This window comes from Nothoprocta perdicaria, unplaced genomic scaffold, assembly GCF_003342845.1.
Source record: "Nothoprocta perdicaria isolate Ctin4 unplaced genomic scaffold, notPer1 scaffold_20, whole genome shotgun sequence".
NCBI classification, from domain to species: domain Eukaryota; kingdom Metazoa; phylum Chordata; class Aves; order Tinamiformes; family Tinamidae; genus Nothoprocta; species Nothoprocta perdicaria.
The window spans coordinates 3,758,488-3,786,445 of record NW_020455205.1 but is presented as its reverse complement, the minus strand read 5'-3'; the positions used below and the strand labels follow the sequence as shown (position 1 = coordinate 3,786,445).

At 48.8% G+C, this 27,958-nt stretch overlaps 1 protein-coding gene across 1 annotated transcript; it reads right to left on the bottom strand.

The window, feature by feature from the left end:
• Positions 1 to 2,121: 2,121 nt before the first annotated feature.
• Positions 2,122 to 25,375, bottom strand: LRRC8D (leucine rich repeat containing 8 VRAC subunit D). The gene is made up of 2 exons (XM_026037922.1): positions 25,309 to 25,375; positions 2,122 to 5,770 (listed from the first exon to the last, which is right to left on the bottom strand). Exon 2 carries the CDS (start codon positions 5,766 to 5,768, stop codon positions 3,198 to 3,200), a length of 2,571 nt encoding a protein of 856 aa, XP_025893707.1. The 5' UTR covers positions 5,769 to 5,770; positions 25,309 to 25,375; the 3' UTR covers positions 2,122 to 3,197.
• Between the last annotated feature and the right edge of the window lie 2,583 nt (positions 25,376 to 27,958).

Sequence of the window (27,958 nt, the reverse complement as noted above, 5' to 3'; positions counted from 1 at the left end):
TAACCGATCCCTTGGGGAACCCTGCACAGCCTCAGCCCGGGCTCCTGCAGCCATTCGAACAGCCCACAGTGCTAGGCAAGGGATTGCCACCGAGGCTAAAACCAGGAAAGGATCTTTCTGGGTTCTCTCAGATCAGGTAATCTTGGAGATCACCTTTTAACGTGATTCTGCAACAAACTTGCTCAAGAGCCACAAATTTCTGTATGAGCAAACAGACCACCCAGGCTCTGCTGAGCCACGAAAGGGCAAGAACATCAACCCTCGGCCCAGGACAAGGCACAGCCACAACAACATCCCTCCCTGGCCGCAACGGGCTGCTCAGTTGTCATCAGAGGATGCAGCTTCTCGCACTACATCTGAAACCAAACTGTGACGCTAACACTCCTCAACAGCTCCTTCAAAAGGCTCCCAGACTTCACTCCTCTACAGCTGCTTGGGGGGTAATTTGTGCTTCTGCAAGCAAACAGTTGTAAATATAATCAGTTCAGTCCAAGCAGAGCAGCAGCAGTTGCTGCCTGGCTGTATCCTGTACCTACAGGATTTATTAGAAACATCTCTTCATATCCCCTCCTCCTCAAAGTTATAGGCACCAGGGATCACACAGATCCTAGCCACATAGGATATTTGAAATTAGAGATTAGAGATTACTTATGCAAACACTTTTTGCTCCATAAAGAATAGATTAGAAGAAGATATAGACATCTTATTTATTAAATCAGCTATATGTGCAAGAATATGTTTCACATGCCTTACACAGAAGAGATGAACTTTCCAAGGCCCCACAGCAAGAATGTGCCACATGCCACGTGGGGAACAGGAGCACTGCAACAGTCACGAGGAGGAGGAAGGGCTGCGGAGGAAGGCGGCATGGGGGGCATGAGCAGTTCCCCTCACCACCGTCAAAAACTTCTCCTAAAATCAAGGGTGGAGTTTGTGCCGAGTCCACGTCACAAGCCTGAAATAACTTTCAAACGCCCTTGTCTCAGAGGAACTTCGCTAAAGCAGCAGGGCTGCCTAAGAGCTAGTCTAAGCAGTGGTCCAAATTTTGCATTTCATAGTCATACTAAATGAACCTGGATTTTCTTTAGAACTGTAAATTGGAATGGTGGGAGCATCAGAAACACAAGGAAAAAGCTATTAAAAACCGGATCAATCCATGCCTGCATTCTGTGCAAGCCCACTATTAAAAGAAGAAAAAAAAAATAAATAAATAAGACTGCTTTTCTAAATACTTTAATGTCTCTCTCCAAGTCTTCCTCCCGCCTACACAGTTTCCTGGGAGTCGAAATGACGGTCAACAGCAAATACAGAGAACACACCAAGAGCATATTCCACAGTTTGTCTAAGAGGCAATAGTCCAGGCATTTTAAAGTGAACTATGTGCAAAAATTTAAAGACAGAGTTTCTTTAAAAAAATCCAAGGTGGCCTTAACAACTTCTACTTACTGAAAAAAAAAAACAAACTTTTTGATAAAGTTTCCCAAGGGATAACAGGTAACTGCAGCAACTACAGCTTCTCTCTGAGGCTCGTTTGCTGTTGCCCGAGCGCAAACACGACACCTTTATTACCTGCTGGCCCGTGCAGAACATACAGAGCCGTGTCCCCAAGCAGCCGGCAAAACCTCTAGCTGTGAACTGCGCTTCTGGCACAGGTAGATGCGTGGAGCAGGGCCGTGCTTGCAGACTGATGCCTACAGCTGGGAAGAGCCCTGCTCAGCACGAGCAGCAGGGAGCGATGACCAGGGACAGGCGCTGCACCCCGAACGGGGCCGCCCCTCGGCCCGAGCTCCCCTGGGTGCCCGGGGGCTGCAGCTGCAGGCCTTGCATCCTCGAGGTCACTCCTGGCCAGAGGGAATTGTCTCGTACCCTGAGTAATCGGGTCGTCATCGCTCCGCACTGTGCCGCTTTGCTGCACACATGGCCTAGAAATGGCCAAGATTTACAACTGATGATTTTGCAGATTTAACAGATTATATTTCTCTAATGGTCCTGGCAGTACAAGCTCAGTTTAAAAAAAAAAAAAAATGAAATCCCATGCTCACTGCTGTCTGCTTTTTTCTTTATTTGATGACTTATCTGGCACACATTTAGGGTTTTGTAACAGCGCGTAAATGATCAAAGACATCGTATTATTGGAGCTTGGGGGGAAAGGATGATCCTGCTATTAGAGTCCAGGTGTGGATGACACACTGCAATGGCTGATAAAGCCAAATTACTTTTTGGTAAATGAAAACTTTTATGTCTCTGCCACTAGTCTAGAAAACAGAGCAGACATCCCCGTTCCTAAGCAAGAGCTGCAAAACAAAACACACAGGGACTCGTAAAACACCTCGAGTCTCCCAGGGAAAACTCCGGAGAGAAGCAAAGCATGAGCAGCAGAGCAGTTCGTGTGTGCCTGACGACCTTTCAAAACCACCTTGCCAAGCAGTTCCAATGCCAAGAGCATCACTGTCTGAACGCCAGTGACAGCAGGCTCCCCTCCGCCACCCCTCGCTGCTCGAGACACAGGAGCGTTGTGGAGGCCGGGGGAGGGCTGTGGAAAAGGGATGAGTCTTCCCCCGCCTGGAGGAGCAGCGCACTGGGTGGCACAGCGAATCTCATCCCCAAACGGGAGGCTTTGGGGAGGAGGGATGAGAACAAACACACTTGGCCTTATGCAAACTACATACCTTTATGCAGGAAAAGGAGGGCTTTACTGCAGTTCAAAGCACAGCCAAGCGGGTTGCATTTGCTGGGAATGGCTAAACATGAACAACGCACATCAACACGTGTTTCAAAGGCTGTTAGAACACACCGTATACAACATTTACCCTTGGTTCCCCCCCATAATGCACTAAAGTAAATCCAGACCTTAAGGAACAACTTGCATAGTAAAAAAAGGTCATCAATTTAATCATTGACTTTAAGCGGGCAAGCAGATTTGTAAACATTCAAAAGCGGCAGCATCCAAGTTACAAACAATTTAGGGAAAAAAGAATTGAGATAATTATTAAGGTTCTTTATCCTCTCAAAAAAAAATTGTGAAATAATCTTTTAAAACACTGCAAACACTGAACACTCAGTTACATCTTTTATAATCCTGCTAATAAGTCCTGCCTCCCGAGGAATTCCTGTTTCTAAAGCGCATGATCTTACAGTACCCCCACTTCTCAGCACTGGCCGTTCCCAAGTCAGTAACTGGAGCATTTCGCTCCCGCTTAAATCCCGTTAGCAAAGGGAATGCTCGTGTCTTGATTGAGCACCTCTTTAACCTCGGAGGGCAGCGTGTCAAAGAGGTGATCCTCCACCACCAGCCCGCTTTTCCTGAGAAGCCGGCACTGCCCCAGCGTGGCGGGCAGACGGTCCAAGCAGTTTCCCTTCAGTTCCAGGTGTGTTAGCTGCAGCAGCTGACCGACCTTCTCTGGGATTGAGGTAATGCAGTTTTGTCCCAGACTCAAAGTCCTCAATTTTACACACTTAAACAACTGTTTTGGCAAAATATCGACTTTGTTTCCTGTGATGTGAAAATGCTGTAGATTCTGAAGCAAACCTATCTCTATTGGAATCACTGCAATTGAGTTGTAGCTTACATCTAAACACCTAAGTTTCTGTAAACTGAACACTGCGGCTGGTAAGGATTCAAGTTTATTATTGGAGAGATAAAGTGACTCCAAGTTCTTTACGTGGGTAATGGAGGAAGGAATGTTGACTATTTTATTGTGCCACAGCTTTAAGCAAGTTAACCTCTTCAAGTGCTGGAAACTGATGATTTCTTCAATTGTGCGTATGCTATTTGACTTTAAATCCAGTTCCTGTAGGTTGGAGAGACTGAAGATGGCATGGGGAATCCGCTCCAGTTCACAGTTCTGTAGTTCCAGCTCGGCAACATTCATCATCTTCTTAAGGCTATTCAGTACCACAAGCTTAGTGCCATCATTATGAATAACCAGCTTTGTTAGATGCGGTGCCACATCCGTGATATTGGAGGGAATTTTGGTCAAGTTGCTCTTCACATTGAGAATTTTAAGATGTCTCAACTCTCTAAGAGATTCAAGCCCTATCATTTTATTGTTCTCAGAGTTCAAGTTGCCTATCAAGTACAATTCACGGAGGTTTTTGAGCAAATACACCCAGGCGGGAATTTCTCCGACATCAGTGAACTTCACATGAAGGCATCTCAAGTGGTCCCGCAGGAAGCTGAAGGCAGTCTGCTCCACCTTGGCAGGGCAGTGGCACAGATGAAGCTCCTGAAGGTTTGTCATCTGGGAGATTTTGGCCGGGATTTTTGCTTCAGGTATGAGCTCCAGTTTCAAGACATCCAGATCGGTGAGATCAAACACGGCATCGGGGACCCCGGAGAGCATGAAGAGGTGCAGCTCCTGCTTGTCCTGGGCATTGCGGGAAACGTGCTGCCGCAGCTTCTCGAAAGTCCACTCGTGGTTTAAACTGATTTCCCGTAGCTTGTTCTCACTTACCTCGGACAAAAAGACCCCGAACCGCTTCGAATACAGCTGGTCATACTGATCTACCATGTGCAGAAGGAACGCAAAATCGTTTTTGACATCGGGAATATCACTGAAGCTGCTCTCTTCCCTGACCTTTTCAAAGGAATATTCTTTTAAAGGTATTCGAAAGAGCCAGAAGAGTGTGTAGAGACAGATAAAACCATAGACACAAATGAGAGATATATAGCTGATAAGCAGCTTCTTTAGCATGTAAGCCATATTATGCGTACACTCAAACTGTGTGTAGCCAATGAGGTGTTCCACTTTGGGGTTGCAGATGTGCTCAAAGCTGATGGCATTGACAAAGTTTGCAGTATAGCAGAGAATGAAGATGAACTTGACGGTCTTGATGACGGTCTGGACCACATAGAGCTTGTAAATCAAGTCGCTGTCCTCCACGTGGGCGCGGAACTTGCGGACCTTCTCAAAGAGCGCTTTGGCTTGCTCTCCATCTTTCTTGTCCAAAATAGTCACGCTGGGAACCTCGATCACGGGCTTTTCAGCCGAAAACTTGAAGCCCGTTTTTGTGATCATGGGAGTGCTGGCGCTGGGGCTGCCTTCGTCGCTGCTAGTGGAAACGTGCTTGGGCAGGGACTGGGCACCAGTCAACCTCTGCTTGTTCTCCTCTGAGTCCTCACAGGCCGTTTCAGACAACGCCTTTGTGGTCCAGGGCGACTCGAAGCACTTCCCCAAGATGGACACAAAATGCTCTATTTTGGAGCAAGTCTTGGGATACTTGAACCAAAAATTGCTACTAACTATTAAAATAATAGTATGGATGAGGGCAAGATAGGGGAAATATTTTGAATACCAAGGAAGAGCCAAATGATAGCACATCTGGTTAATAAATACGTATTGCTGGAAATCCAAATTGGTTTTACGGCCCGAAGAATCTTTCTGCTCCTTCTTCAGTGCCTGGCCCGACTCAGTGGGTTGATACTGAGAAGAGGTAGCTCTGCTCAGAGGTACATCGGGCGTCACAGTGGGGGCACTTCCAAAGGGAACCGTTCTCAGCGATGCCGCTTCTGCTTGACCAGTGGTTGCTTCAGCAGTGGTAACGTCAGCCTTCCCTGACGTGCCCGGTTGTGCTTTTGAATTTACAGTAGACTGCAAAACTGGCAAGCAGACCACCTGGTCTTTGGTCAGCTGCATGGTCCCAGCAAAAATGGCAACCATTAGCATCACAACAGCCAGATAATCCATAAACACATCCCACCATGGTTTCAGGATACGATAGGTTGGCTGAATGTCATTAAGCGATGCAACTTCTGCAAGGGTAAACATTCCTACAAGAGAAGAAAAACAAAATCAGCTTTGTTGCTTGGTGAACACGTTATTTACTACTTAACAGCACTCGCACCATGACATGGAGACCATCAAAAGATTTCTGTGTTCATTATATTTTGTGCACGTCCCACACTGCCCATCATTCCACTCAGGAGGGTTGTTTCAATGGATATATATTGAAATGATCCGTTTCTATACCATCAAAACCGAAAGCAAAGCTGCTCCTTTCAGGCCAGACGATATTTATAAACCTTTACCACGTTAGAGCACCGCGGGCTGCTCTGCGCGACTGAAACAGCTGGAAGGTAACATGCTGTAGCTGATGTGCCTTAAGAACCCAAACAGCAATGACTGACTGCAATGTAAAAAGTCAGAGTCTATAAAAATAACTGCCTGAGTCTTTGGATATGTGTAAGCCAGCATTAATATCATTGTTTTAAAGGTATTTTACATTTAAACAAAATGGACAACATTTGTTAAACGCTCTGCACGTTGCTCATGATCCGCACGGCACATCCTGGGCTGCCTGCTGCATTACAAGGCAGATCTCTCATTTCTTTTTATTTAACATAACCCACAGCACCTCCGCTCCCTGCGGTGCTGCATCCGTGTGCACCACCAGGCGCATGGGCTCCTGCCCTTAAGCACCACTGCACGTGGGCACCTTGAAGCCACTACATGAAATTTCTGCACGAGATTTTTTTTTCCATTTAAGGATTCACATGTTTTAGTGAGAAACAAATATAACCTATTTACTGGACCAAATGGTGCTAAAGAAATTCTTTTTTAATTCATGAAAAATAATCTTATCTCAGAAAAACACAAGCCAACTGACCCAGCCTAAGCAAAGGTCTATCTCCACGGCGTGGGAGGGAGTATTTTTCAAGCTGCACTCACAGCCTGGTGGTCGCAGGAAGCCGATTAGCACGGAAGCAAGTTCCAAGGCTCTAAGCGGAGTTTCAGACTCTGCACCGAGACACCAAAGCGGCAGGCGGGTTTGGGAATCCAAGCCTCCCTTCGGCTTTGCATAGCTTACTCTGCCTTCTGCTCTGACAAAGTCCGGAGGATTTAACTTACCAGCTATCTCAGAGAAAAACAAAAAACAAAAGAAAACACGCCACTACAACAACAAAACCCAGCAGCTTCCTGTGCAAGCAGGATGTGGGGGAATCATCATTTAGCTGCTGAACTCGTGACCCACATTTGGTGCTTCGGAAGCGAAGCTCGCAGGGTGCGTGCGGCCCGGGGCGGTGCTGGGGAGCCCGTGGGGCCGTGCAGCCCCACGCTGCCTGTCACGGGCCGCCCCACGGCGGCGGGTGCCCTGAAGGGCTGCTGCGATCGTGCGGCGCCCTCAGCCCCACGTCCCCGACGGGCTGTTGGCAGCCGTGTCTGTGCTGTGCTCTCCCGGCTGCGGCGGCACCAAGCCATGGGCTCCCTTTGCCTGGCTGGGTCACGGCACGGCCGCCAGGCCCGGGGCTCTGCTGCTGGCATCTGAACACCCAGGGCGCGCAGAGGAGGAGTGTTAGTCAGTGGCACTCAAGTAAACACTTGGGGGAAACAACCCCCGTGATTCCCTGGAGCCACCAGGAGCCCAGGGCTACCCGGCAGGGAGCAGGGCTGCCGCATGGGAGCCGGGCAGCACCACCCCGGTCTCACCTGCCTGGGCAGCTGGGAGCGATGCCCTCCCTGAGGCACCGTCCCCTAGCGCCCCGGGCCTGTGAGCGACAGAGAGGGGAAGAGGAGCAGAGGTCCTGCGAGGAGCAGGGACGGCGGCTTGGGCCCGTTCCCCTGCCCGCGGGCACCTCCTTCGCGGGGCCGCGCGGGCTCCTCCTTCGCGGGAAGGCAGCTCGCAGCAGAGGCGCAGCGCCTGCAACAACGCCCTGCGTGGAGTAACGGCCGCTCGCGCCCGCGCCGCGAGGACACGGGGACGTAGCGCGGAGCCAAGCGCTGCCCGCTGGGCTCGCTGCACGACCCGCGCAACGGGAACGGAAGGGCACCTGGACACGGCCTGCGCAACGGGAATGGAACGGGAGGGCATGTGGCAGCCCGACTGACAGACCAGGGGCGATAAAATGCTTTAAAAGGAAACGAAAACAAAGCACGCGCAACATCTCCACCAGACTTCTGCCCCGCGCACACAGACAGGGTTGCAGAAGAGGGTGGGAAACCCGGCAGGGCCAGTGTAACCCTCTTGGCCAGCGCGACGCGGCAGGAGCTTCGCACCTCGGTGCCCCACAGCGAGTGCGCCCTTCCCTCCTTCCCTCCCTCCGGTGCTGCCCTTCGCGGAGCACCGCAGCTCTGATGGCGAGCAGCTCCTAGGGGACACAAACAGTCCCGGGGTGGCATCGCCCTCCAGGACGGTGCGTGTCCCGGAGCGAGGCAGAGCCGCTCCCAGCCGGCAACGCCGCTTCCAGGAACCGCAAACCTGCCCGCCCCGTGCGCCTGAAATACCTACATGCTTCAAGATGAGGGAAAGAAGAAAAGAAAAACGATCAAAATGAAGATGTACGGCCTATACGCTGTGCCAGGCACACACTGACTGACAGGGTGCAAACCTGCCGGTTTTCTGCGTTCTCCATTAACTCCATCATTCAGTTTATTAAGCCTTGACTTCACTTACTTATTAACTATGAAAGTTAACTTTTATTCTGGTAGTTAGGCTGTAACTCACCTAGAGAATGCCTAGGAAAGCTCAAAATACTAAGAATTACTCAGAGTTAGTCAGAACTATACATCTAATACAGTGATTTTCATTCTTTCCTTTTCTTCCAATGTCAAATTTAACTATCTACAACATTTAAAATCTGCTTTTAAATCCTACTCCCTGGAATACTATTTGGATTAAATTGAAGGTATTTTCCCCACTAATTTTTGTCCTCCTTTAAGGGTGCCAGATTGAGGTTGCGGTTTCACTGTAAACCCTAATGATGATTTGATTGTAAGAGAAAAATTGTGTTTAAATTTGAGAACATCAATATCACTAATACCCAACTTTTCCCATCAACATCAATGTGGTTTTTATTTGGGAAAATGATGTAAGTAGCTTTTCGGCAGGCACCTGAAGAACATAAAATGCCATGCAGCTGAAAAGCCAAAACACTGGATTTTTCAAGGTGAAAACGGGCAGGTTCTTTAGCCCCCACGGTTCAAAGGGCACCACGAGGAAGCTGTGGCTTGGTAGAACCTTGGTCTAGATCTCAGTGCACCAACAGCCAGGGCGGCTGTTGAGCAATTTGCAGCACCCAGCACAGATCAGGGGACAGCTTCTCCTGTCAAAGATCGCGTGTTTTAGTGCAGGTTTAGTAAGCACAGACTTTCACCCGAGCCCACCGGGGCGTGACGCGGCGGGCTGCGGGACCGCACGGGATAAGGAATTCCTTTGCTTTTCCAAACGGCCCTCGCCCGGTCAGCACTTCTGGCTCCGGTTGTGCCCCTTGGATGACTCCCCGGGACAACACTGGCCGCTCCTGGCTCCGACCCGTTGCCCAGGGCTATTGCCTGGGTGGATTCTCTCTCCTGGAAATAAGTTCTTTGGCCAAACAAAGCAACCGCCTCAAAGTGCCATTTTGTCCTTGCTGCCTCCCCAGACCTTCAGGAGAACAGCAGTTCATCCTGAAAGCACAGGAGTGCTACTTCCCTTTGCATTGCTATCGTGATAGGAGGGTCTAGCACTAAAACCACGTTATTTTTTTTCCAGGTATATAAAGTAGCTCTTAATGTTTCCTAGCAAGATCCCATTTAGCACAAATATGTGCACAACTGCTGCCAAAGGCAGGGTATTTTAAGGCCTGCTTCCCTTAGACTGGAGTTCAAAAATTGGAATGTACTACAGTGAAAAGAGAATAGAGAGACAACTGCAGTTGCAATGAGCACCGACAGACAACATCACCTTTGTTCCAAGTTGCAGGCCCAAGCTAAATCAGCAGAGGCAGCCATTAATTTCATAAATCATACTGTTTACCAATTACAACCCTTTCATTAGTCTTAAAAAGCTATAATACAAAGACCTCAGAATGTCATTAACCTAGTGATTTCTTTCTGACAGACTTCAGATTACAAATGCTGAAATAAAAAGTGGACATACCCAGGTATTTCCTAAGAAACTAGCTTAAATACAGAGAGCAGAGGAAAAGGAATCAGCAGATTGGTATGTCACTCTGATGTTTATTTACATCCTACTTCTTCCTGCACTCACTGATAAAAACTTCATCTGTCTTCCCCTATAAATCACTGGCCCCCTGTTTTAAGGGCATATTTAAAGCAAATTCAAAGTTAAAACAAAAAAAACAAACAAAAGAAACCAGGATCACAGCACACGAAGGTCTCGCTTTATATTCAGGTTCCCAGGACTCCAAACAAGCCCACTTTGTCTCAGGAAACAAAAAGATTCTCGAGTTAGCCTTGCCGCTGCAACCGCTCGAGAATCTTCTCAAAAAAACAACAAAAAACATTTGTAGTCAAAAAGAAGAAGTGCTGTTATGCACAAAATTAGTTTTTCCCTTCCCACAGGAAATTAAGAAGGCAGAAGTTTTCCCATAACTAAAACGCTTTGCTTGCTTGCTTTTGATCGAGTCACCATAGGTTTAAATCTATTTCCTCTGTATATTTTCTCTTTCCACGAATGATTTTAATTGCTTTGTTTTTCTACTTCTGCAACATCCTATTAAGACGGACAATTAGACCTCAATTTGATAAGATTATGAGATTCCTCCTGCACGGGACGCACTGAATGTCAACAGCTTCACAGACAACCTGCAAAGATCAAAACCATGGCACTATTTTTGTTTTATTTTCCCAGAATGTAACGTAAGAAGAGCCTCAGAGCCTTTGCAAAATAATGCACAGTCATTCAGAACAGAGATGAAATCAGTGGATGCATCCTGAAACACAGAGATTAATTCGTCACCCGCACTGGTTATTAAGTATCTGGGATTAATAAAAGTTTACAACAAACTGGCAAAACTTTAACCAAGACACCAATAGGTTTGGGAACCTAACAGAGGAAAATTGCTCCTGCAACCATAGCCAGGAACACAGCAACACTTCCTAGGCTCTGGTCAGCTAGAGAGCAGCAGCCTCCGCTTGGAAAAAAGCGGTGAAATCCCTGCTGATTTAATCCCCGGGATTACAGGGCTCTGCTCCACCTGGCTGGGCTCAGGGCTGAGCAGTTTTGGGCAAGACGGAGGCTACAGCAGCCTGCAAAGCTAAACCCCAACCGCACTGAGCAGGGGCGCATGTCCCGAGTGCCCCTGTTCCCTCAGAAGTCCCGGGAACATTTCCCAAAGAAACGCCTGCAAGCGCGTCTTCAGCACGCCAAGGTATTCCAGAGAGCGAGTAACACGAGGGAGGGAGAACAGCAGGGAGATTTTGGGAATCTGATACTTCCTGATCACAGCTTTTGTCCCAGCAAGACCCCACACAAAGAACCAGAAGGAAGACGACTTCCTTCTCTCTCTTTTTTTACTTTTCCCCCTCCAAATAAGAACGACCAGAATTTCTACTCACTGTTTCTTCCTTAAGGCCACTGTCCAAAAGATTTGCTCGCAGCCGGTTGCATTAGTCTCAGCTCAGTCTGCAAAACCTGGGTCTCTACTCCTCTTCGGCTACCCCCATCTGAGCATAGTCTTATTGCTTTGGCTTATTAGATATTGTAGACTAAGCAAACTTCTGTTAGGCGGGATATTTATTCCTGTGATTTCATTTTCTCAAAATTAATTGCATGGCAACACGCAGGTACTATTTCAGGGATGTTGTTATCACAAGATGCACTGTTGACATAACGGTGCTAACTGAAGAAGGAGAAAACTGGTACAACAAAGCTGAGGGGAGACTTCACATGGAGGCAAAACACGCCAGCTGGGGAAGAGAGACATGCAATAGTTTGTGTGTGCGTGTAGAAAGAAAGAAGATGCTGTTATTTGATAACATACTTAGAGAATTAAGAAGGAGGAGGATTAATTGGCACCATTCATAAACTCATTATTTAAAACAATAACAATAAAAAACACCAGGTGAGGTCTAATAAACAACTCCCCCCTCCCTCCGGGCCCAAATTGCACAACTACAATTTTGGACTTTCCCCTAAGGGTAATATATAATCTCTCCAAGTCAGTCTGTAAATAAGTTCCCCAAACTGAGGAATGTTCCACTTTTTTTTTTTTTTTTTTAATAAACAAAATGACCAAAACTTAAAGTAATCCAGTAAATAGCAAATGATCAAAACCTGCTATCTCCAGCTGTGTAGAGCAACATTAGACTTCAGTAAATCTGGAGCCATTGAATGATAAGATTCTTGTTTCACACAAGCAAAGTCAGGTCAGGATTCTTTTACAAAAATTAGTTGCATTAAAAAAAAAGCCATTTTTCATCTTTGAAAGTCTGTCCTTCCAAGTTGGACTTTTTCAGGTTGTATAATCCTCTAACCCACTTTTGGATCGTGCTATTTTAGTGTTTACCCTGAATCTTCCTTGTTTACCAGTGCTTTGAAGGTCTAGTGCTATACATCACTCCTACACAGGCTGTTTTGTAATCAGGGTGACGATATCTAAAAAACACTATTAGTGGCCACAATTCCCCTAACAACAAGCCCTCCGAGCGCTCATTCTTCCCGGCTGTAAGTCACCACTCGAGGTCAGCCCGAGGATCCCTGTTATGCTACCAGCCCGGAGCGGCTCTTCCCACCCGCTCCCCCGGCCTCTGGGCACTGTTCCCCACGCTCTGCTTGAGCATCATCTGATAATCACAAATCAAACCACCTAGGGCAGCAACACGCAGGAAACCAGGGGAGACGACTAACGAGGCTGGACCCCGCAGGAATCATTTTTTGTTATTTCTTTTGCTAGCAGCAAGGACCGTTCCCCAAGGGCGGGAAACCCGCGGGCAGTTTCTCCTCTGGGAAGGGTTGCGGAGCGCGGAGCCCTGCAGCGCTGGCGCCCCGGGGCAGCGCCACAATGGGTGCCCACGGGGGAAGGCGCCCAAGGGGTTGGTATGAGCCCACATGGACGTGTGTCCCTCGAACACGGGCTGCTCTCCGAGCCCCCTATATCGTGGTTTGGACCTGACAGGGAGGGCAGCAGTGGGGCCAGGGCTTCTCCAGGGATCACACCCTGACCACACCACTTGCTGCTTCATCTAACCACAAGAGAGAACAGAAAGCAGACACTGTGTACCTTCTTGCACAGAATTCCTAGAACTGACCCAAGGCAGCAAAGACAGGGGTTAATTGGCGCTGCCCAACAGCAAGCCCTTCTCCTCGAGCACGGGCACAGCCGGACGCCTCCGCAGCTGCTCCAACCAGCGCCGACATGGACACGCGCTGGAATTGGCTGGGATCGAGGGCACAACGAGCCAAGAAACCACAAGAGCTGCTCACTGTCAAGTACGAAAGAGTTAATCCCTCTGCCATTCCAAAGCTGCTGCTGTTCCGCTGTCTTTCTGACAGGGATATTTCGGCAGTGTTTTCACAACCACTATCACGAGTGCAGGGACACGCAGGGAACATGTGGTGCTTCTCCAGACCACAGCTCTCAGGGAATTTAGGTAGATGCAAAGCAAGCAGCATCAGAATAAAAGCATATGGGCTAAGTCTGTTCCCCTGAGGTTGCTTTTTTATCACTGAGAAACACAGATAAAATTAAAAATACCCACTATATAGATGAGAACAAGAAAAAAAAACTATAAGAAAAATCTATATTTTCAATTTAGAAATCTGAAAAACAGATCAAAAATGGTTTAGACTCCAAACCGTTATCGAATGCAGCTTTGATTTAAGCGCACGTGGCTCCGAAGCCTGCGGCACGACGCAGGCTCCGCTGGCGCTCACGCGGCCCCGGCAACTCCTGCGGCTCCTCCGCAAAACCCCCGGGGCTGCTCCAGAGCCTGCGGCGCCGGCCGGCTCAGGACTCGTGAGGAGGAACTTGGCACCGAGTTGCCAGTTTGGGGATTTGAAGCCATGGCCTCTACGTTTACGAACATGATCACTGGACATGAGCACCTTTAACCTGCAGCTCCGGCATTAACGGCAGTGCCAGTGACCTCGCACGAGGTCGCCCAGCACAGCCCCCTGCAGCTTCCCACATTGGAACCTCTGCCGGGTTCACACCAGGGAAGCGCCGCCAGCTGAAGCCTTTATCCTTAAAGGGATTGAGTGGAGCTCACCGTATGTGTTTTTCCTCCTCTAAACCTAAGCGGCATTCTTAGGAGGCAAGCTCTTCACTTAAGCACTCCTAGTCCCATAATTGCTTAGTTCAGGGTGTGCACCTCAATCCCGGTGCTTACGCAGAAAAGGGAATTACATTACCACGCATTTTCAAATTCCGAGATTTTACCAGTGGGCTCGGATTACCTCCCTCCTTTTTATGATGTATTGTTTTTCCAAAATCTCACTCAGAACATTGCGTTAAAAACTGTTCTGAGACACAGCAGCCTTCCTGCTCTAACAAGTAGACTTCCAACTCCGCAAAAGGGTCAGGTGAGGCTCAGCCGCGCTGCTCGCTGCCGTTGCATCAGCGTTTCCACACTGCCTCCAGTTTAAATTTAGCAATAGCAAATATTTAAATGATGATTGACCCCGGCGTTGCAGCCGGAATTGTAACCTCTGCGCCCAGGGCCCTGTGCAGGGCGGGCAGACAACCCTTGTCCCATGCAGGGCACCGGAGGCAGCCAGTTCTTGGTTAGGCAATGACAGGGGTGTTCACGGCTGTAAAATGCAGAGCAGGAAAACAAAAGTTATCAGGCCTCCAGAAAGAAGACAGAACTGGAGTAATAGCATGACTAAGGGTATAATCAAACTTAACCATTTTATGAGCTGTTATATTTGAAAAGGCTCAACAGTACGTCCAGATAAATCCATCTGTATTTACAACATTCCTATATATTTAGCCATGCTCCTTCCCACGGCTTTGAGACTGATGCTATCTCAAAAATAACACACTAAATGAGCAGCGCTTGAAACCCACCTTTTCCAACCAAATCTGTTTTAACAAAGACAAGGCAGCTTCCTCAGCATGTGCTTCAGTTCCGATCAAGGCAGCAAAACTAAAATGCAGAAAGGCAGGACTGTATTTAGCCTTATCTGTAGACAGACTTCAATCCCACACTGGCTTTACGCTCTGTCCGGTGGCAAGTGAAGCCTCACGTAGGTGTCTCCTGGAGCAGACGTCCCGGTGGACGCCCCGTCGACATCAGCCCGTGCCCCCTGCCCGCCGTGCTGCCTCCGGCCGCCTTGGCGTCGTCCGCAGCAGCTCCCCGCAGCCAAGGTGTCCGGAGAGACGCGGGAGCAGCGCAGAGCAGTCGGGTGTTTCTTGCTACCGCTGCCTCACTATGCAACCTAATACCGTGAATTTCATACACCGAGCAAAGCTGAGTCACATCCACAAAGAGGTTCTGGGCAAGCTCGGATAACGAGCAGGACGAGACCAGAAGGCACTTTTAGCATCGTGTTGACCAGGGAGAAGAGGGGTCCTTTCAAATGACCTTCCAGCTCTTCTACCAGCATGCCAGAAGATTCTCCATAAATAAACAATGCAGGGAAATGGGAAGCCTGAGCTTGCTGCGAGCCCCTCACCACAGACCGCAGAGCCCTGGTTCTGGTCGTGCCGTCACTGCAGGTAACAAGGGCCACAGAGAGAGGTGCAATGTGGCCCCTTGCTGCCCTGGGCAGAACAGGGCAAAGACTCGGGCGGTTTCTAAAGGCAAACTGTTCTTTGACATCACTTGCAGCAGGATTTCTATACCACCCACTCGCCTACTTGCACACACAAGCGGGGATAGGGGACAGGGGCTCCCTTTACCCTGGGACAGCCACCGTGCTCCTCTCCCAGGGGCAGGAAAAGCCTCCCGCGCTCCCAGGAGCCCGGCCCGGCCCCAGGACACGGAACAGGGAGGCCGGAGGCAACTGGCAACTCCCCAGGACGCCCGAGCTCGGTGAACACCCAGCCCTGCTCCCAAACTCCTGACCCAAGGCAACACAAAGCCACCAAAGGGCCAGAAGGCGCCCAGGGAGCGACCCACGTCCCGCCACAGCTTAATGCGAGTCATCTCTGATTAGTCGCAAGTCTGGCACAATTTTATCAAGGATCTAGTCAAGAAATTGAATTGAAGACAACTGGCCAACTGCTTTATTTATGTTTCTGCTATCTCATCTGCACGCTTGGATTCCTGCCTCTGAATGTGGGTGTACAGCAATAATATACATATGACTACATTCCCATAAATCTTCTGTTAAATGTTCAGGGTTTGCCATGGCCAGACCACAACATGAACAGAACCTTCAATTTCAATTATTATAAAATTTTTCAACAGCCCGTCTTTGACCGAGAATTTTGTGTGCCAAATTAGGCCTCAAGTATGGCTTTTTTTTCAGTAAGAAAAACGTTATCCAAAGCCAGAAAACTATCAGAGTTCTGTGTTTTTTTTTTTCCTCTCTCCATGCTAAATAGCAATTCTGATCTTTGTCTCTTGTTCCTTAAAGGCTAATAGTATAAAATCTCTCTTAGTTATTTATACTTAAAAAGAAATCCAAAAAAATGGACTATCAAAACCTAATTAGATTATTCTTTCTGTGCCTAGCCCCCAAAAGGACTTGGCTCTGGTGGTGAGAAGGGCTGTCCTCAACACCTGTCACCAAGCCTGGCACATCCACACACAGCCACGAGTGACTTCCCAGAACGGATCCAAAGAGCCACCTGGAAGCAGGCAGGAGATGTCCCATGTCCACGGCCCTGTGCATGTTCCCAGTTGCTGCACCACACGGTCTTTGCAGGAACATCCCAGCCGGAATCTACTTTGCCACCTCCAGGCAGACACCACTTAGGCATCACTTTGTTTCCAAGCCAAGAACAGAAAGGGCCATCGCAGCAGGAGGCAGCAGCGAGGCCGTCGCTCGTGGCTCCATGGCAGCTGCAGTGCTGCTCGTGGGCACGGTGCCCCTCTGCCCCACGGTGCCCCTCTGCCCCACGGTGCCCCTCTGCCCCACGGTGCAGTGCCTCCGGGGCTCTCCCTTCCCACGTGCTCACGCTGCACACTCTGTGCTTGCTTCGTCCAGCACCAGCCTCTGGCCTCTTGATCAGAGCTCCTCGGTTCTCTAAGACAAATAGCTAGGCTCTGCTAGCACTTAATTCTTGTCTTACATAAAGGGTGTGATATTCTATCCTCATCAAGGCCTCACTGCATTATGCAATCATGTAATCCATGTATCCTGTCTCAAAAAGATTACAACCCAAAAATTCAGTTGAATTGCGTCAGATTTCATCTTGTATAACATGGCACAGTGTTTGAGGAAGGCAACACTTTCAAGCTTGACCAGTTTTAGGAGGAAGAATCTGGGAGCCTATGCTAGTGACAAGAACACAACCCCTTGATTTCCTACGTCAGCAACATTTTTATCACAAGAAAATCACAAATTAAAGACATCCTAAACCCGCTCACATGTATTAGCAGTACATTGGAACAGCCTCCATTATTGCTTAGTAGGCAACTCTATTTTGAAAAGCAATTCAGTACAGAGAGCAGAATATAAATTAGTAGGAAACGCTGCTATATTTGTCTCCAGTTACTGAGCTCCTCCTCGCCCCCGTGAGCTCCTGGTGCCTCCAACACAGGCACTGCCACAGTGCCTGCGCCAGCGCCCCACGTGCTGGGCACATGTTGCCCATATTCCTGCCCAGCACGTGGGGCTCAGAGGCTACAGCCGCGCTTCCCAAGCCGGGAGAGCACCCGACATTCCCACGTGGAGCTCAGCTCAACCATGGAGGAGGCTCCTTCACCCTGCACAAGCCACCGGCTTCCAAGCCTTGCCCTGCCCCAGCCCAGACTTACTTGCTGAAGGCGGCTCTTGTGCCCAGGGCTCGCTTTGCCAGGCTGACACGAATGAACTGCAATGGAGTTTTGCTTCCACCCCGAACGGCAGGGGATACAACTGGCTGTGTAAGCGCAAGAGACAAATGAAATGAGTAATCATGAAGTGTCCTTAAAACAAAAACGAAATCCTCACCAAAAATCAAAACACCCTTGGAGGTAAAGGCCAGCGGGCTCAGACTACAGGATCTCACTCATATAAATAAGAGCAACAATAAGAGCGACTGTGACTCACCGATTAAGAAATCCTTACTGTCTTCGGTTAACAACACAACAAAAAAAAGTTGTGTGATGATGGCACATCATCAGTATGTACCCAGTTACATAAAACGACTTCTTATGAGCTGTGAGGGATTGCAGTTTGAACAGAGATCAGAACAAAGATCCTTGTAGCACCTCTCAGCTAACGGAGTTTAGAAACCAAAATAAAACTGAAGTTTATTAGTGTTATGGAAGCCCACCAGCAAAAGCATAAAGAGACTAATGTGAAACATTCTATTTGCCAAGGCTACACTTGCATTTCTTTCTTTAGTTTCTAGTTTTTAACTAGGAGCTCTACAGGTTTACACTCCAAGGCAAAGACAAGCAAGTGATAGAGCAGCAGGAACTGTGGATTGCTTTTTACAACCGGGTTACGTTGCTCCAAGTAGCTGCTATATTTTTTCTCAGGCTTCCTCTGAGACAGTTGGCACTGTCAAAGCCACAACAGACCACAGGTCTGATCCAGCAGCTCCTAAACAAGGTCCCCCTGCCAAATGCAACACATGCTTCCCCATCACCACAAGACAAACTACTTTTCTTAGTAATTTAAGTGATGGAGACTCAAAGGATATAACATTATGAATTACCACAACCATATGCCAAAACCCAAAATGGTCAGAACATGGTCACAAAGTGCAGTTCTTTCTCTATAAAGTCCTACTGTCCTACTAAGGAGAGTCCTACTGTTTTCTTCTTTTTTTTTTTTTTAATGCACAAAACCAGTATGCCAGCAACATGTTCCTTGGTAGGAGGCCAAAGACCACTTGAAAATCTAAGACATCTTGAAAATTGAGACTACATAACTTTTATTCATTATTTCCCCACTCCAGCTACGTACAAAAGTGGCTTCAGTTTCCCCTATGATCTCCTTTGATTCTGGGGAGCTCCTGTGGGCAGACAAGAACACCAAGAGCTATGAATACAGCCTGCATTTGGCATTAACTGAACTTTCCTAATTTTTGATTTACAATTACATTGTAAAGCACATGTGTGCACAAAGTTGTCTCTTACAGATCAAGCCATCTTTCCACAGTTAGCAAATGGTGCCGTTTCTGCAGTCATCACAGCCCAGATGAGACCAGAGGCACTGTAAGACATCACGCAAGTCGTACGATAGCAAGTACTGAGGAACTACTGAAAACTCACTCAGTAAATAAAATCCCTCTCATAAGAAAAAACCTCAGAAGAGTCTTTTGCTGCAGTATATCATTGAGATTTCCAATGTATTTCGCATTTTCTGCAAAAAGACAAATAACTGTGCTAGAGTGACTGTGTGCAGGCAGAAACGCTGCGTTCACGCAAGGGCCACAACATCCCAGAGTTGCACAGACCTCCTCAGGCCGCTGCTTCATGGCACCTATGGCACCTATGGCCACGTGGCAGCCACGACGCTGGCACCGCACGTGCTGGTCAACAACACAGCCAGACCTTCCGTCCCCACGCGTGAAACTCCCCTGGTCGCTCCCATGGCTCTCTCCACATCCAAAGACACCAGTCCTCAAACGTTTTCTCTGCGGTTGCTTCGCACGCCGTCACTCCGTGGTTGTGGAAGGGGATCCCCGAGAAGCTGAGCGCTTGAGGCCGCCTCGCTGCCCGGCGCGCGGGCGCCGCAGGGTTTCAGCACCCCGGCTCTGCCATCGAGGCTGGGCCCTATTTCAAGGCGCAGGGAGCCTTGATCTCCAGCTCCCCTCCTACCACGCACCCTGCTTCGGCAGGGACCACGTTCCCTCTCGCGTTAAATATAGCCGCGGTCTCTGAATCACCAGTTCCTGTTGCGGAAAGCAGCTAGAACCAGATGTTTCTGTGAAAGAAGTTCTGCCCACCAGGTTAGATCCCCTTCGGTACAAAACGCTTTTAAACTCCAGAACATTACTTTAAACGTTAAACCCAATAATCTCATTCCCTGAGGTTCCTAATCCTTCCTAGAAAGTGACTAATCCTCACCCCAAGGGGGCCATGTGGCGGGGAGGCCCAGGCTCAGTGGCTCCCTGAGTCCCGCCACAAGCAGACTCCTAATTTCTCCTACATCTCTCCAAGCATGTAACAGAAAAGCTAGGTGTTCCAGATCAGGAGGCATATCTGGATGTACCATCCATCCATGTACATCCACCCATCCACCCAAGTTCCATACAAAGATAGCTACACACACACATATATGCATACATATATATGGCTGCTCCCCAGCCCCACGTCACCCCAGCGGCGGAGCCGCTCCTGGGGCTGCTTCCGCAGACCCGGCGCCACGCCGGCCTCCCGCTTCCTCCTCCTCCGCCTCCTTCCGACCTGGTCCTGCTCCTCCAGACATGTCATCTACCTCAAGCTGTCTACTCCCTGCACCCTGAGGAGGCTCCTCCTCGGGCTCTTATCCTGTCACCGGGTTGACACATGTCACCCCAGGCCCTGTGATCTTGCTTCTGACTATTAAAATGCATTTTTGTTCAATACAGCTCCCCAGGACACCCGAATTACTCTGTATATAGCCTCCTTGTCCTCACTTATCACCCTGCCTGCATGGCCCGGCCTGCCAATTTTACCAGCAGCGACGCAGCACTCGCTTCCAGATGCGTGAGGAAAAGGTCTAATGGAAACCCGCCTCCTTAAAAACCGATTTCTGCAAGCCTTCCCATTTGATCATGATTCACCGCCGATGACTAACTTTTAAACAACAGTTAGTCAGTTCTTAATGCATCACCACCTAGCGCTAACGTGTCAGGACAGGGGGACAGATTTGCCAAAGCCCTGGCTGGCCCTGGCTGGCCCGATGCTCCTGAGGCAGTGGGAGCAAGTGGGATAACAGGGCAGCAAGGGCCGGGCTGTCTCCCCACAGCCGCACGTGCTACCAAATCCCATCCCCACACCTGGGAGTTCCCAGAGTGCTACCACATTCCCAGGGCATTCCCACAAAGCGATACCGGCTGGCAGCAGTTGGTCTGCTTTTTTAAAAAATCAATTTAATATTGCATTATTTTTCCAATATCATGATGAGGATTAATACCATGCAAGCCTGGAATATGCTCAAATGAGTCACCCACCCTTCCTTCCTCTTGCTAATATCAGTATCTTCGTCCCTGTATAGCAAGAGTTATTAAAAACTGTTGTCTGCAGATCTGAAATCTTCTCAGAAAATTCTTAAAAACAACTGTGTTACAGTGCTGCTGATTTACAAGTACCTATCCCTAGAAGTTACTAAATTTTCATTTATTAGAAACAGATTTTTAAAATGCATCACTCTCTTTTGGTGCGACTTTATTATTCTGCACCTTCTCAAATGAAGTACTAACAACTACTACTACTTTTTTCTTTTCAATCAACTATTTTGAATCTCCACCCAATAACTTGAGTTATTTGACTCCTAACACATTTAAGCTAGAGAAAATATGGGGAGTTCATTTTCCTTAATTTACTTCCTAACTTTTAAATGCATACTGATCCCTATGCATCCATTTCCCTCCTCATCTCTGCGTTTTGTTCTCCAATTTGTAGATGCATCCTGATGCCAAAGAGGGCTGTTTAGCCTTACTGTTGTCTTAGAAAAATAAAAAACTAAACTTCTTGGCTATTCACTTTTTTCTTATCAGGATTCCGTTCTTTTCTTTTTTTTTTTTTTTTCCCCCAAGTACCACTCACTAAATTCTCCTCAGTGAGGACATATGTGCCCTGCTAAGTGTATATTTCTTCGGGGTCCCTATGTTACACATAGCAGGATCACACTCAGCCATCCCATGGCAACCACCGTCTTCCAGCCGTGTGGTAACAAGGTCCACAACAGCCGTCTCCACTGGAGAAGGGAAGCCAGGGCTGGACTTTGGAGGCACTGAGCACACTTCCAGGATGCCAACGGATGTTGGGCACCTCGGGAAACACAAAGCCGAGGAGAGCCCATGGAGGGAGGCTAAGGGTGGGTTTGCCGACTGGCCATTTCGGACATCTACCAAGGAATGGGCACGTGGAAGCCTGTACTCGCTTCTCCTACGCCTCGCCCGCAGCAGGACGAGCAGCTCCCAGCTCCTCGGGACAGCCCGGCTCTCTGCAGCTCAAAGGCCTTCGCACGTTCCCAGCCGCCCGCTCCTGTTCGGCGAGCCAGGAGAAGCAGGGCGACCTCAGCCCGTTCCCAGTGTGGCTCTGTGTGGAAATCTGTGTGCACGGAAATCTCGGCACGCAAGGAACCTTTAGCCTCCAGCACCAAGCCTTTCAAAGGGCAATAAACCTTCCCAGTATTCAGCAAGAAAAACACACATTCGGCTGTGCAGTTGCCATAGAAGCGGGAAAAGCATCCGGATCCTATGGATACCGAGCATAATTTGACTTAAACAAACCTGCTAACTATTCACAGACAGAGACTTGTTAATCGCCCTGGAAGCCCCGTGGGGAGCACAGGACAGATGCAGCTCAGCCGACCTTCCCACATGGTCCAAGTCCCACGTGGCTCCTGCAGCACCCGCTTGCGTGCGCTGGGTGACAGCAGAAATACGGAGAGTCTAAAATCGGCAGCTCAAAACGCGATGACTGGGTGCTTGCTGCACATCAGATACTGCAGCGCTTTTTTCCCCACAACTTAAAATGACTAAAGAACACACAGAGTATTTTAGTCTTCCACTCTTCAAATGGCAAAATGGGAGGGAAGGTGGAGGGAGGGAAAAGAAAAAAAAAGACTACAGCAATACATTAAAGAGCTAAATTAGAGCCCTACCCATGGCTTCTGCAACAAATTGCCCCTAAATTAGGCTGCGAGTATTAAAACGCATCGATCTGGACAGACAGTCTCTGACGTGTGCGCTGCCTGTGCTAGGATTACTCTGTTCCCTGCTTCAGGCTCGAGGGCAAATATAACTGTGTGGGCTGCTAAAAGCCTCCGACAACCTTTTCCTACCACCTGGATCTTGCAGAAGTGCATGTTCCTCCTTGCATGCACATGCATAAAGGGATGGGAAGAATCCTGGTTGGCCCAGAAGTCCAAGATGTCCTAGAGGGCTCATACTCCTATTAAACTCTTTTCTCGTTCCTCTCCACCGGCTTGGAAAAATCTTAAACTAAACCAGGTGACAAGCTCTACCCACCTAAAATGTGCATTACATTCACTATCATAGATGAAATATGTTAACTGATAAGCTTCTAGAAAAAAAAAATCAGTAATGACATGTTTAATGACAAGTTTAAGATGCCATAACAAGGTTTCAGGAGTGCACTGCAAAGAATAAAGTCAGTTCACATTCCTTTCAGGATTTCTGTTTAAGGTTAGCTGGGTCTGAAGGAATCTGTGCTTGAAAATTAAATTCAGATGAAAGTACAGAGTGACTTAAACACACAAGTGCTGTTCCTGACTAGCAGCATATCTTGTGTCCACGCAAATGTGCCCCCTTTCTTAAGAGTAGCCTTTCTATTTAGCATAATCTGCTTTAAAGCTTTGTCTACACAAGGCACTTCGGATTACTTCCAAGAAGACTAAAAGGATAAGAATTTAAAAATGAATTGATTAATTGCTTTACAGCCCTCTTTGTCACCCATACGCAGCATCCGAGTGCCTCTGGACTGCTCTGCCTCAGCGACGCAGGGCTGTCCAAGCAGGGCACTTGGAATTCCCACCTCCATCCGCTCTGCTTCACGTCTGCAGGCATGTGGAGACTGGCCCTCGGCTCCAGAACCGCACACGGGATGCAGTCAGGACTAACTGCTCGGTGCATCTTGTCGGGATGATGAATCCAAGCAGCCCCACGTAGGAGCAGGCTGGTTCCAGCCCAGGCCAGAGGAATGTGTGAAACCGCACAATCACGAAAGCTCCAATTCTGGGAAATGACCTCGGGACAACGTATTTACCAGGTCTGCTTTAGCATTTCCATAGGGCGCCTTGCCCTCCTTTCAGCAGCTCCGTATCCCGACACGAGCGTCCCGGGCTCCCCTGCATCCCCACGGTGCCTCTTGCCCGGCCTGCGGCACAGCCACAGCCACGCGGGTCACGGCGCAAAGCCCAACCTAAGCCCCGCATGGGGACACTTCAGGCATCACCTGGATGATGTTTAAACAACAGAGCAGGAACTCCAGGTTTAGACCCACAGCATGTGGCACCGCTGCATGCTCCCACCCTTGGGCAAGGTCTTCCCTGGGGATGATTTTTCCAGATCCATCTCGGCTGCTGGTCCAAACCAGCTTTGCTCATCCCACAGTTGTTTGTCACTGACAAGAAAGCAGCTCTGCAGGGAGAGGAGGAGGTTTGCAGCTTTTTCACTTCTCTCCAGCTATATTCACCTCGCTGCTTCATCTGTCTTCATCCTCTCCTATGGCTTTTACGCCTGGTAATCAGAGACAAGCCATTTTCTCATGTTCATGGCTTGCTGTCACCATAACTGTTTTCCTTACTTCACGGAGCCTGTAAATCCCCACATCTGCCTTTAAAACTAAATTTACGGCACTACTGATATTCCAGCAGCAGCCTCGGCAACACGCTTGTGCTCCACATCCTCATGGAGAGGCTGGAAGCAGCAGCCTCCCACTCACATCCCCACGCCGGCAGCCCGGAGAGACCCCCGCAGGAGCCGGCCTGGAGCGCTCTGCTTCACAGGGATGCTCCTACCAGGCACCCCAGCACTCCACAGAGCTCGGGAGAGCAGGAGAGGCACGAATCCTATGCTCAAATGTCCTCCCAACAGCAACCTCCTCTCTTCCTCACAACGCCGAAGGGGTGTCCAGCCCCTCTGGATGTGATGCCGCTGCGGCGCTGAGGCCGCCCACATCGCGCCGGGGACGTTCCCTTCTCCTTGCCGCCAGCGGGGCGCAGACACGTAAACAACTGCAGCGTGTGCACACAGGCAAAGCTGGGAAAGCTGCAGCACGCAGGGCGCCCCGGGAGCCCACCCGGCCTAATCACCCATCATTTGCACAGGGCTCTGTATCTGTGAATTAGAAACACACTGATATTGACGCAAATGTGCAGGTGGAAAACGATCCTGCTAGAAATGGCAAAGGAATATTTCAGAGCATTATTTTTCCGTGGATGAAGTCACGTTTCACAGACTTTGTTATCCCTATAACCAAAACATACAAGAGCAGTCACTTCCAATGATCATCAGCAGAGGTTTCTCACCACTGCGACCGGAGATGTTGTGACTGGAATAGCAGAAAGGCAAGTGCTGGAAAATGCAGGCAGGCTCACTGTCTGCAGCTTCCCAGGCTGATGTGACACCTCATGACAAGCTGCCTTCTTGTACCCAGGCCTGAAACCCTATGTTGGACCATTTCCAATTCAATAAAATAAATAAATATATAAATAAACATAAAAGGCAAGGGAGGAAATCATATTTATCACCTAATCAAAGCATTTAGAAGGAGATACACTACTGCAAAAAGTGGTGCCTCAGCACACACCGGGGTTTTATGGGCTCCTGCTTTTTACCCTCCTGACCCTCAGCAGCAGCTGAGGTGGTACCTGCTTCTCAGCTGGGAGCATCAACAGCCGGGTCTTGCTGGAGAATCTCCTCGTAGCTCTCCTGCTCGCCCCACAAACATCTCTCTGCAGGGTACTCTGTGAGCAGAAAAAAATTAAGGTCTGGAGGAAACTGAGGACAAACTCTGACCCCCTTTCCATCCTCCCCAGACTTGTCCAGCAATCCCACGCAATACCCCTGCCTGCACCGTCACCACAGCACATTTTGTCTCCCTGAAGCCACAAAACCACCCAGCTCTCGCAGGAGCCGCCTTCCCGTCCGCCTCTCCACCAGCTGCCAGGTGAGCATCCACTCCACCCTGCCCATTTACCCAGGGAGGCTCTGCCGGAGCCAAGGCAGCTTTCACCAGGTCAGGCCTCACAAACAAACCGCAAATCCCTCCCCACGGCTAAAATTTCTTCATCAGCTCCACATTCCCCATCTTCAATCCATTTAACCCAAAGCAAAGAAAAAAAAAAACCCAAAACACATGAAACCCACAACCCTTCCTCTTTCATACTCTATGCCAAGGGAAATATTTATTTTATTACAAAGGCCGCACAATTCCTTTCACAAAAGCAACTGGAGTCGAGCTCCGGCGCGGTGCTTGCACAGCAGTCCTGTGTGCTCTTCTGCTCCAAAAACTCCCGTCACGGTAACTCTGCACCATGCCAACAAAGAACCAGAAGTTACAAAGAACTCACGCTGCACTGCAACTAAATCTTAACTTCTGACTAAGGTAAATTGAAGTTCATGGTTAAAGCAGGCCAGAGTACACCCGCATCTGCCAGCTGGATGGGGTGGATGAGTCTTCAGCAGCTCGGGTCTTGGAGAGCGCGGCTGAGCCGCACGCCCCGCCGCGCACCGGGCGGGATGCGGTGCCACGGACACCAGCACCACAAGGCTGCGGCGACGTCTCCGTGCCAAACGCCTGACGGGCAGCGGCTCCTCGGGGCAGCCTCATGCGGCGCCTGAATTCCTGCCATAATTCAAGGTTTAATGACTGAGGGGACGGTTAAAGGAAGATGTGAAGCATTTCAGATTTATACTGTAAGCTATAATGACACCCTACATTAAAATTACTATGCATCTGCACTCACCTTTAACTATTAGGAGTGAAAAAACATAAGGTAAAGTCTGAGAGTGTTATTTTGGACACTGTCAGCAGACAAGTGCCTTGACCTATATGCACTGTGCAATGAACACATTCATGGTTCAATACTGAAAATGCCCAGGACTCCACACAGCAGGGTTTTAATTAACAAAAAGGCAAGACCCAGCTTATTACCTCCTCCAAGATCAGAGCCACAAAGAGGACCTCATATCAAAATCCTACCCCAGACAGAAGCACTCAGGGGGTATCGATTTGCATCAAAAGCAGCTGAAGCTTCTGTGCTTTTCATTAATTGCTTTTGATTGACCCCTTGTCTTTGGCTGACTACAGCTGAAAAACTACTCAAATAGACATTAATTATGTTAATTAATCTGGATTTAAAGGTCTAGGTCTGAGTCATCCCTTCAGGTCACAGTGCAGTCTGCAGGATTCTCCAGTTTCACTAGTCCAGCATATGCAAAAACGCATCCTGGTCCTGGACTTTCCCATTAGATATCTAGCCTAAACGCAAACCTGTTCATCTACAAGGCTTAAGAAACACTTATTGAGCAAAAGCCAATGAGGCTGTATGCAAAAGCACACAAGCACGAAGGAAATTCTGCACCTTTATCCCTGAAGCAGCTGCTGCACAGTGAAAAGCAGAGCAGTTACAAAGCAAGTTCCATTATTCCTCATCCTCACTCCAAAATAATGGGAATGTTTGACTTTCCAAAGTGCTCAAACCCTCTGACCGAGTCTGACATTTATATCTCTATAAATAACACAAACAAAAGCAAAGAGAAAGCAGCATTTGCAGATTAGAGTGCCCATCCCCGGCACTCAAATGCTAAACTAAATGTGAGAATCTGGCAATGTTTTCAGTGGTTGAAAGCGAGGACATGAAGGGAACGGTTTCTTGTTTTAAATTTTTTATCAATCCCTTCACCTACCCAAACTCCTGTGATGACTCATCTTTTCCCCCCCATCTTTAACCAAGGTCTATATATATTGCACAAGAAGAGTGCCCTTCCACCGCAGCGTTACCCTCCCGAGCACGATGCTTAACCCCGCATCCAGGAGAGGGTCTTGGCAGCTTCACCGCTCTCTCCCAAAACACATCACCTTTCCATTGAGCCTGCAAGGAAAACCACAAAGAATCACGAGGCAAAGCACATTCTGTAATTTGTAGATGAAGAGAAACAAGGGAAGATAAAGTCCACCTCAGTCATCCACTGCAAAATGCCAGTTCTGCTGGTGATGGGACGGATGTGGATGATGACAGGAGCCGTGGGAGAAAGTTTCATTCACATCACCAGGAGTCCTCCACAAATACCCCAACAAACGAGACAGCATTTTTACACTTGTGCAGACCATTCCTGCTGTCTGCAAAGGAATCTGCCTTTATGCAAACCCAGAGAGCAGGAGCCTTTTAAGCTTACAAAACTAGGGCCTTGACCCTGCACCCCACGTCCACAGAAACCTCCCTTCAGGACGAGCACCCCGCCGAGCTGAGCTGCAAGCCCGGGCCGGGCGCAGCGCTCGCCCCTTGCTGTGCTGAA

Coding starts and splice junctions, on each gene's coding strand:
- LRRC8D (XM_026037922.1), bottom strand. CDS start 5,768: ATGTTTACCCTTGCAGAAGTTGCATCGCTTAATGACATTCAGCCAACC.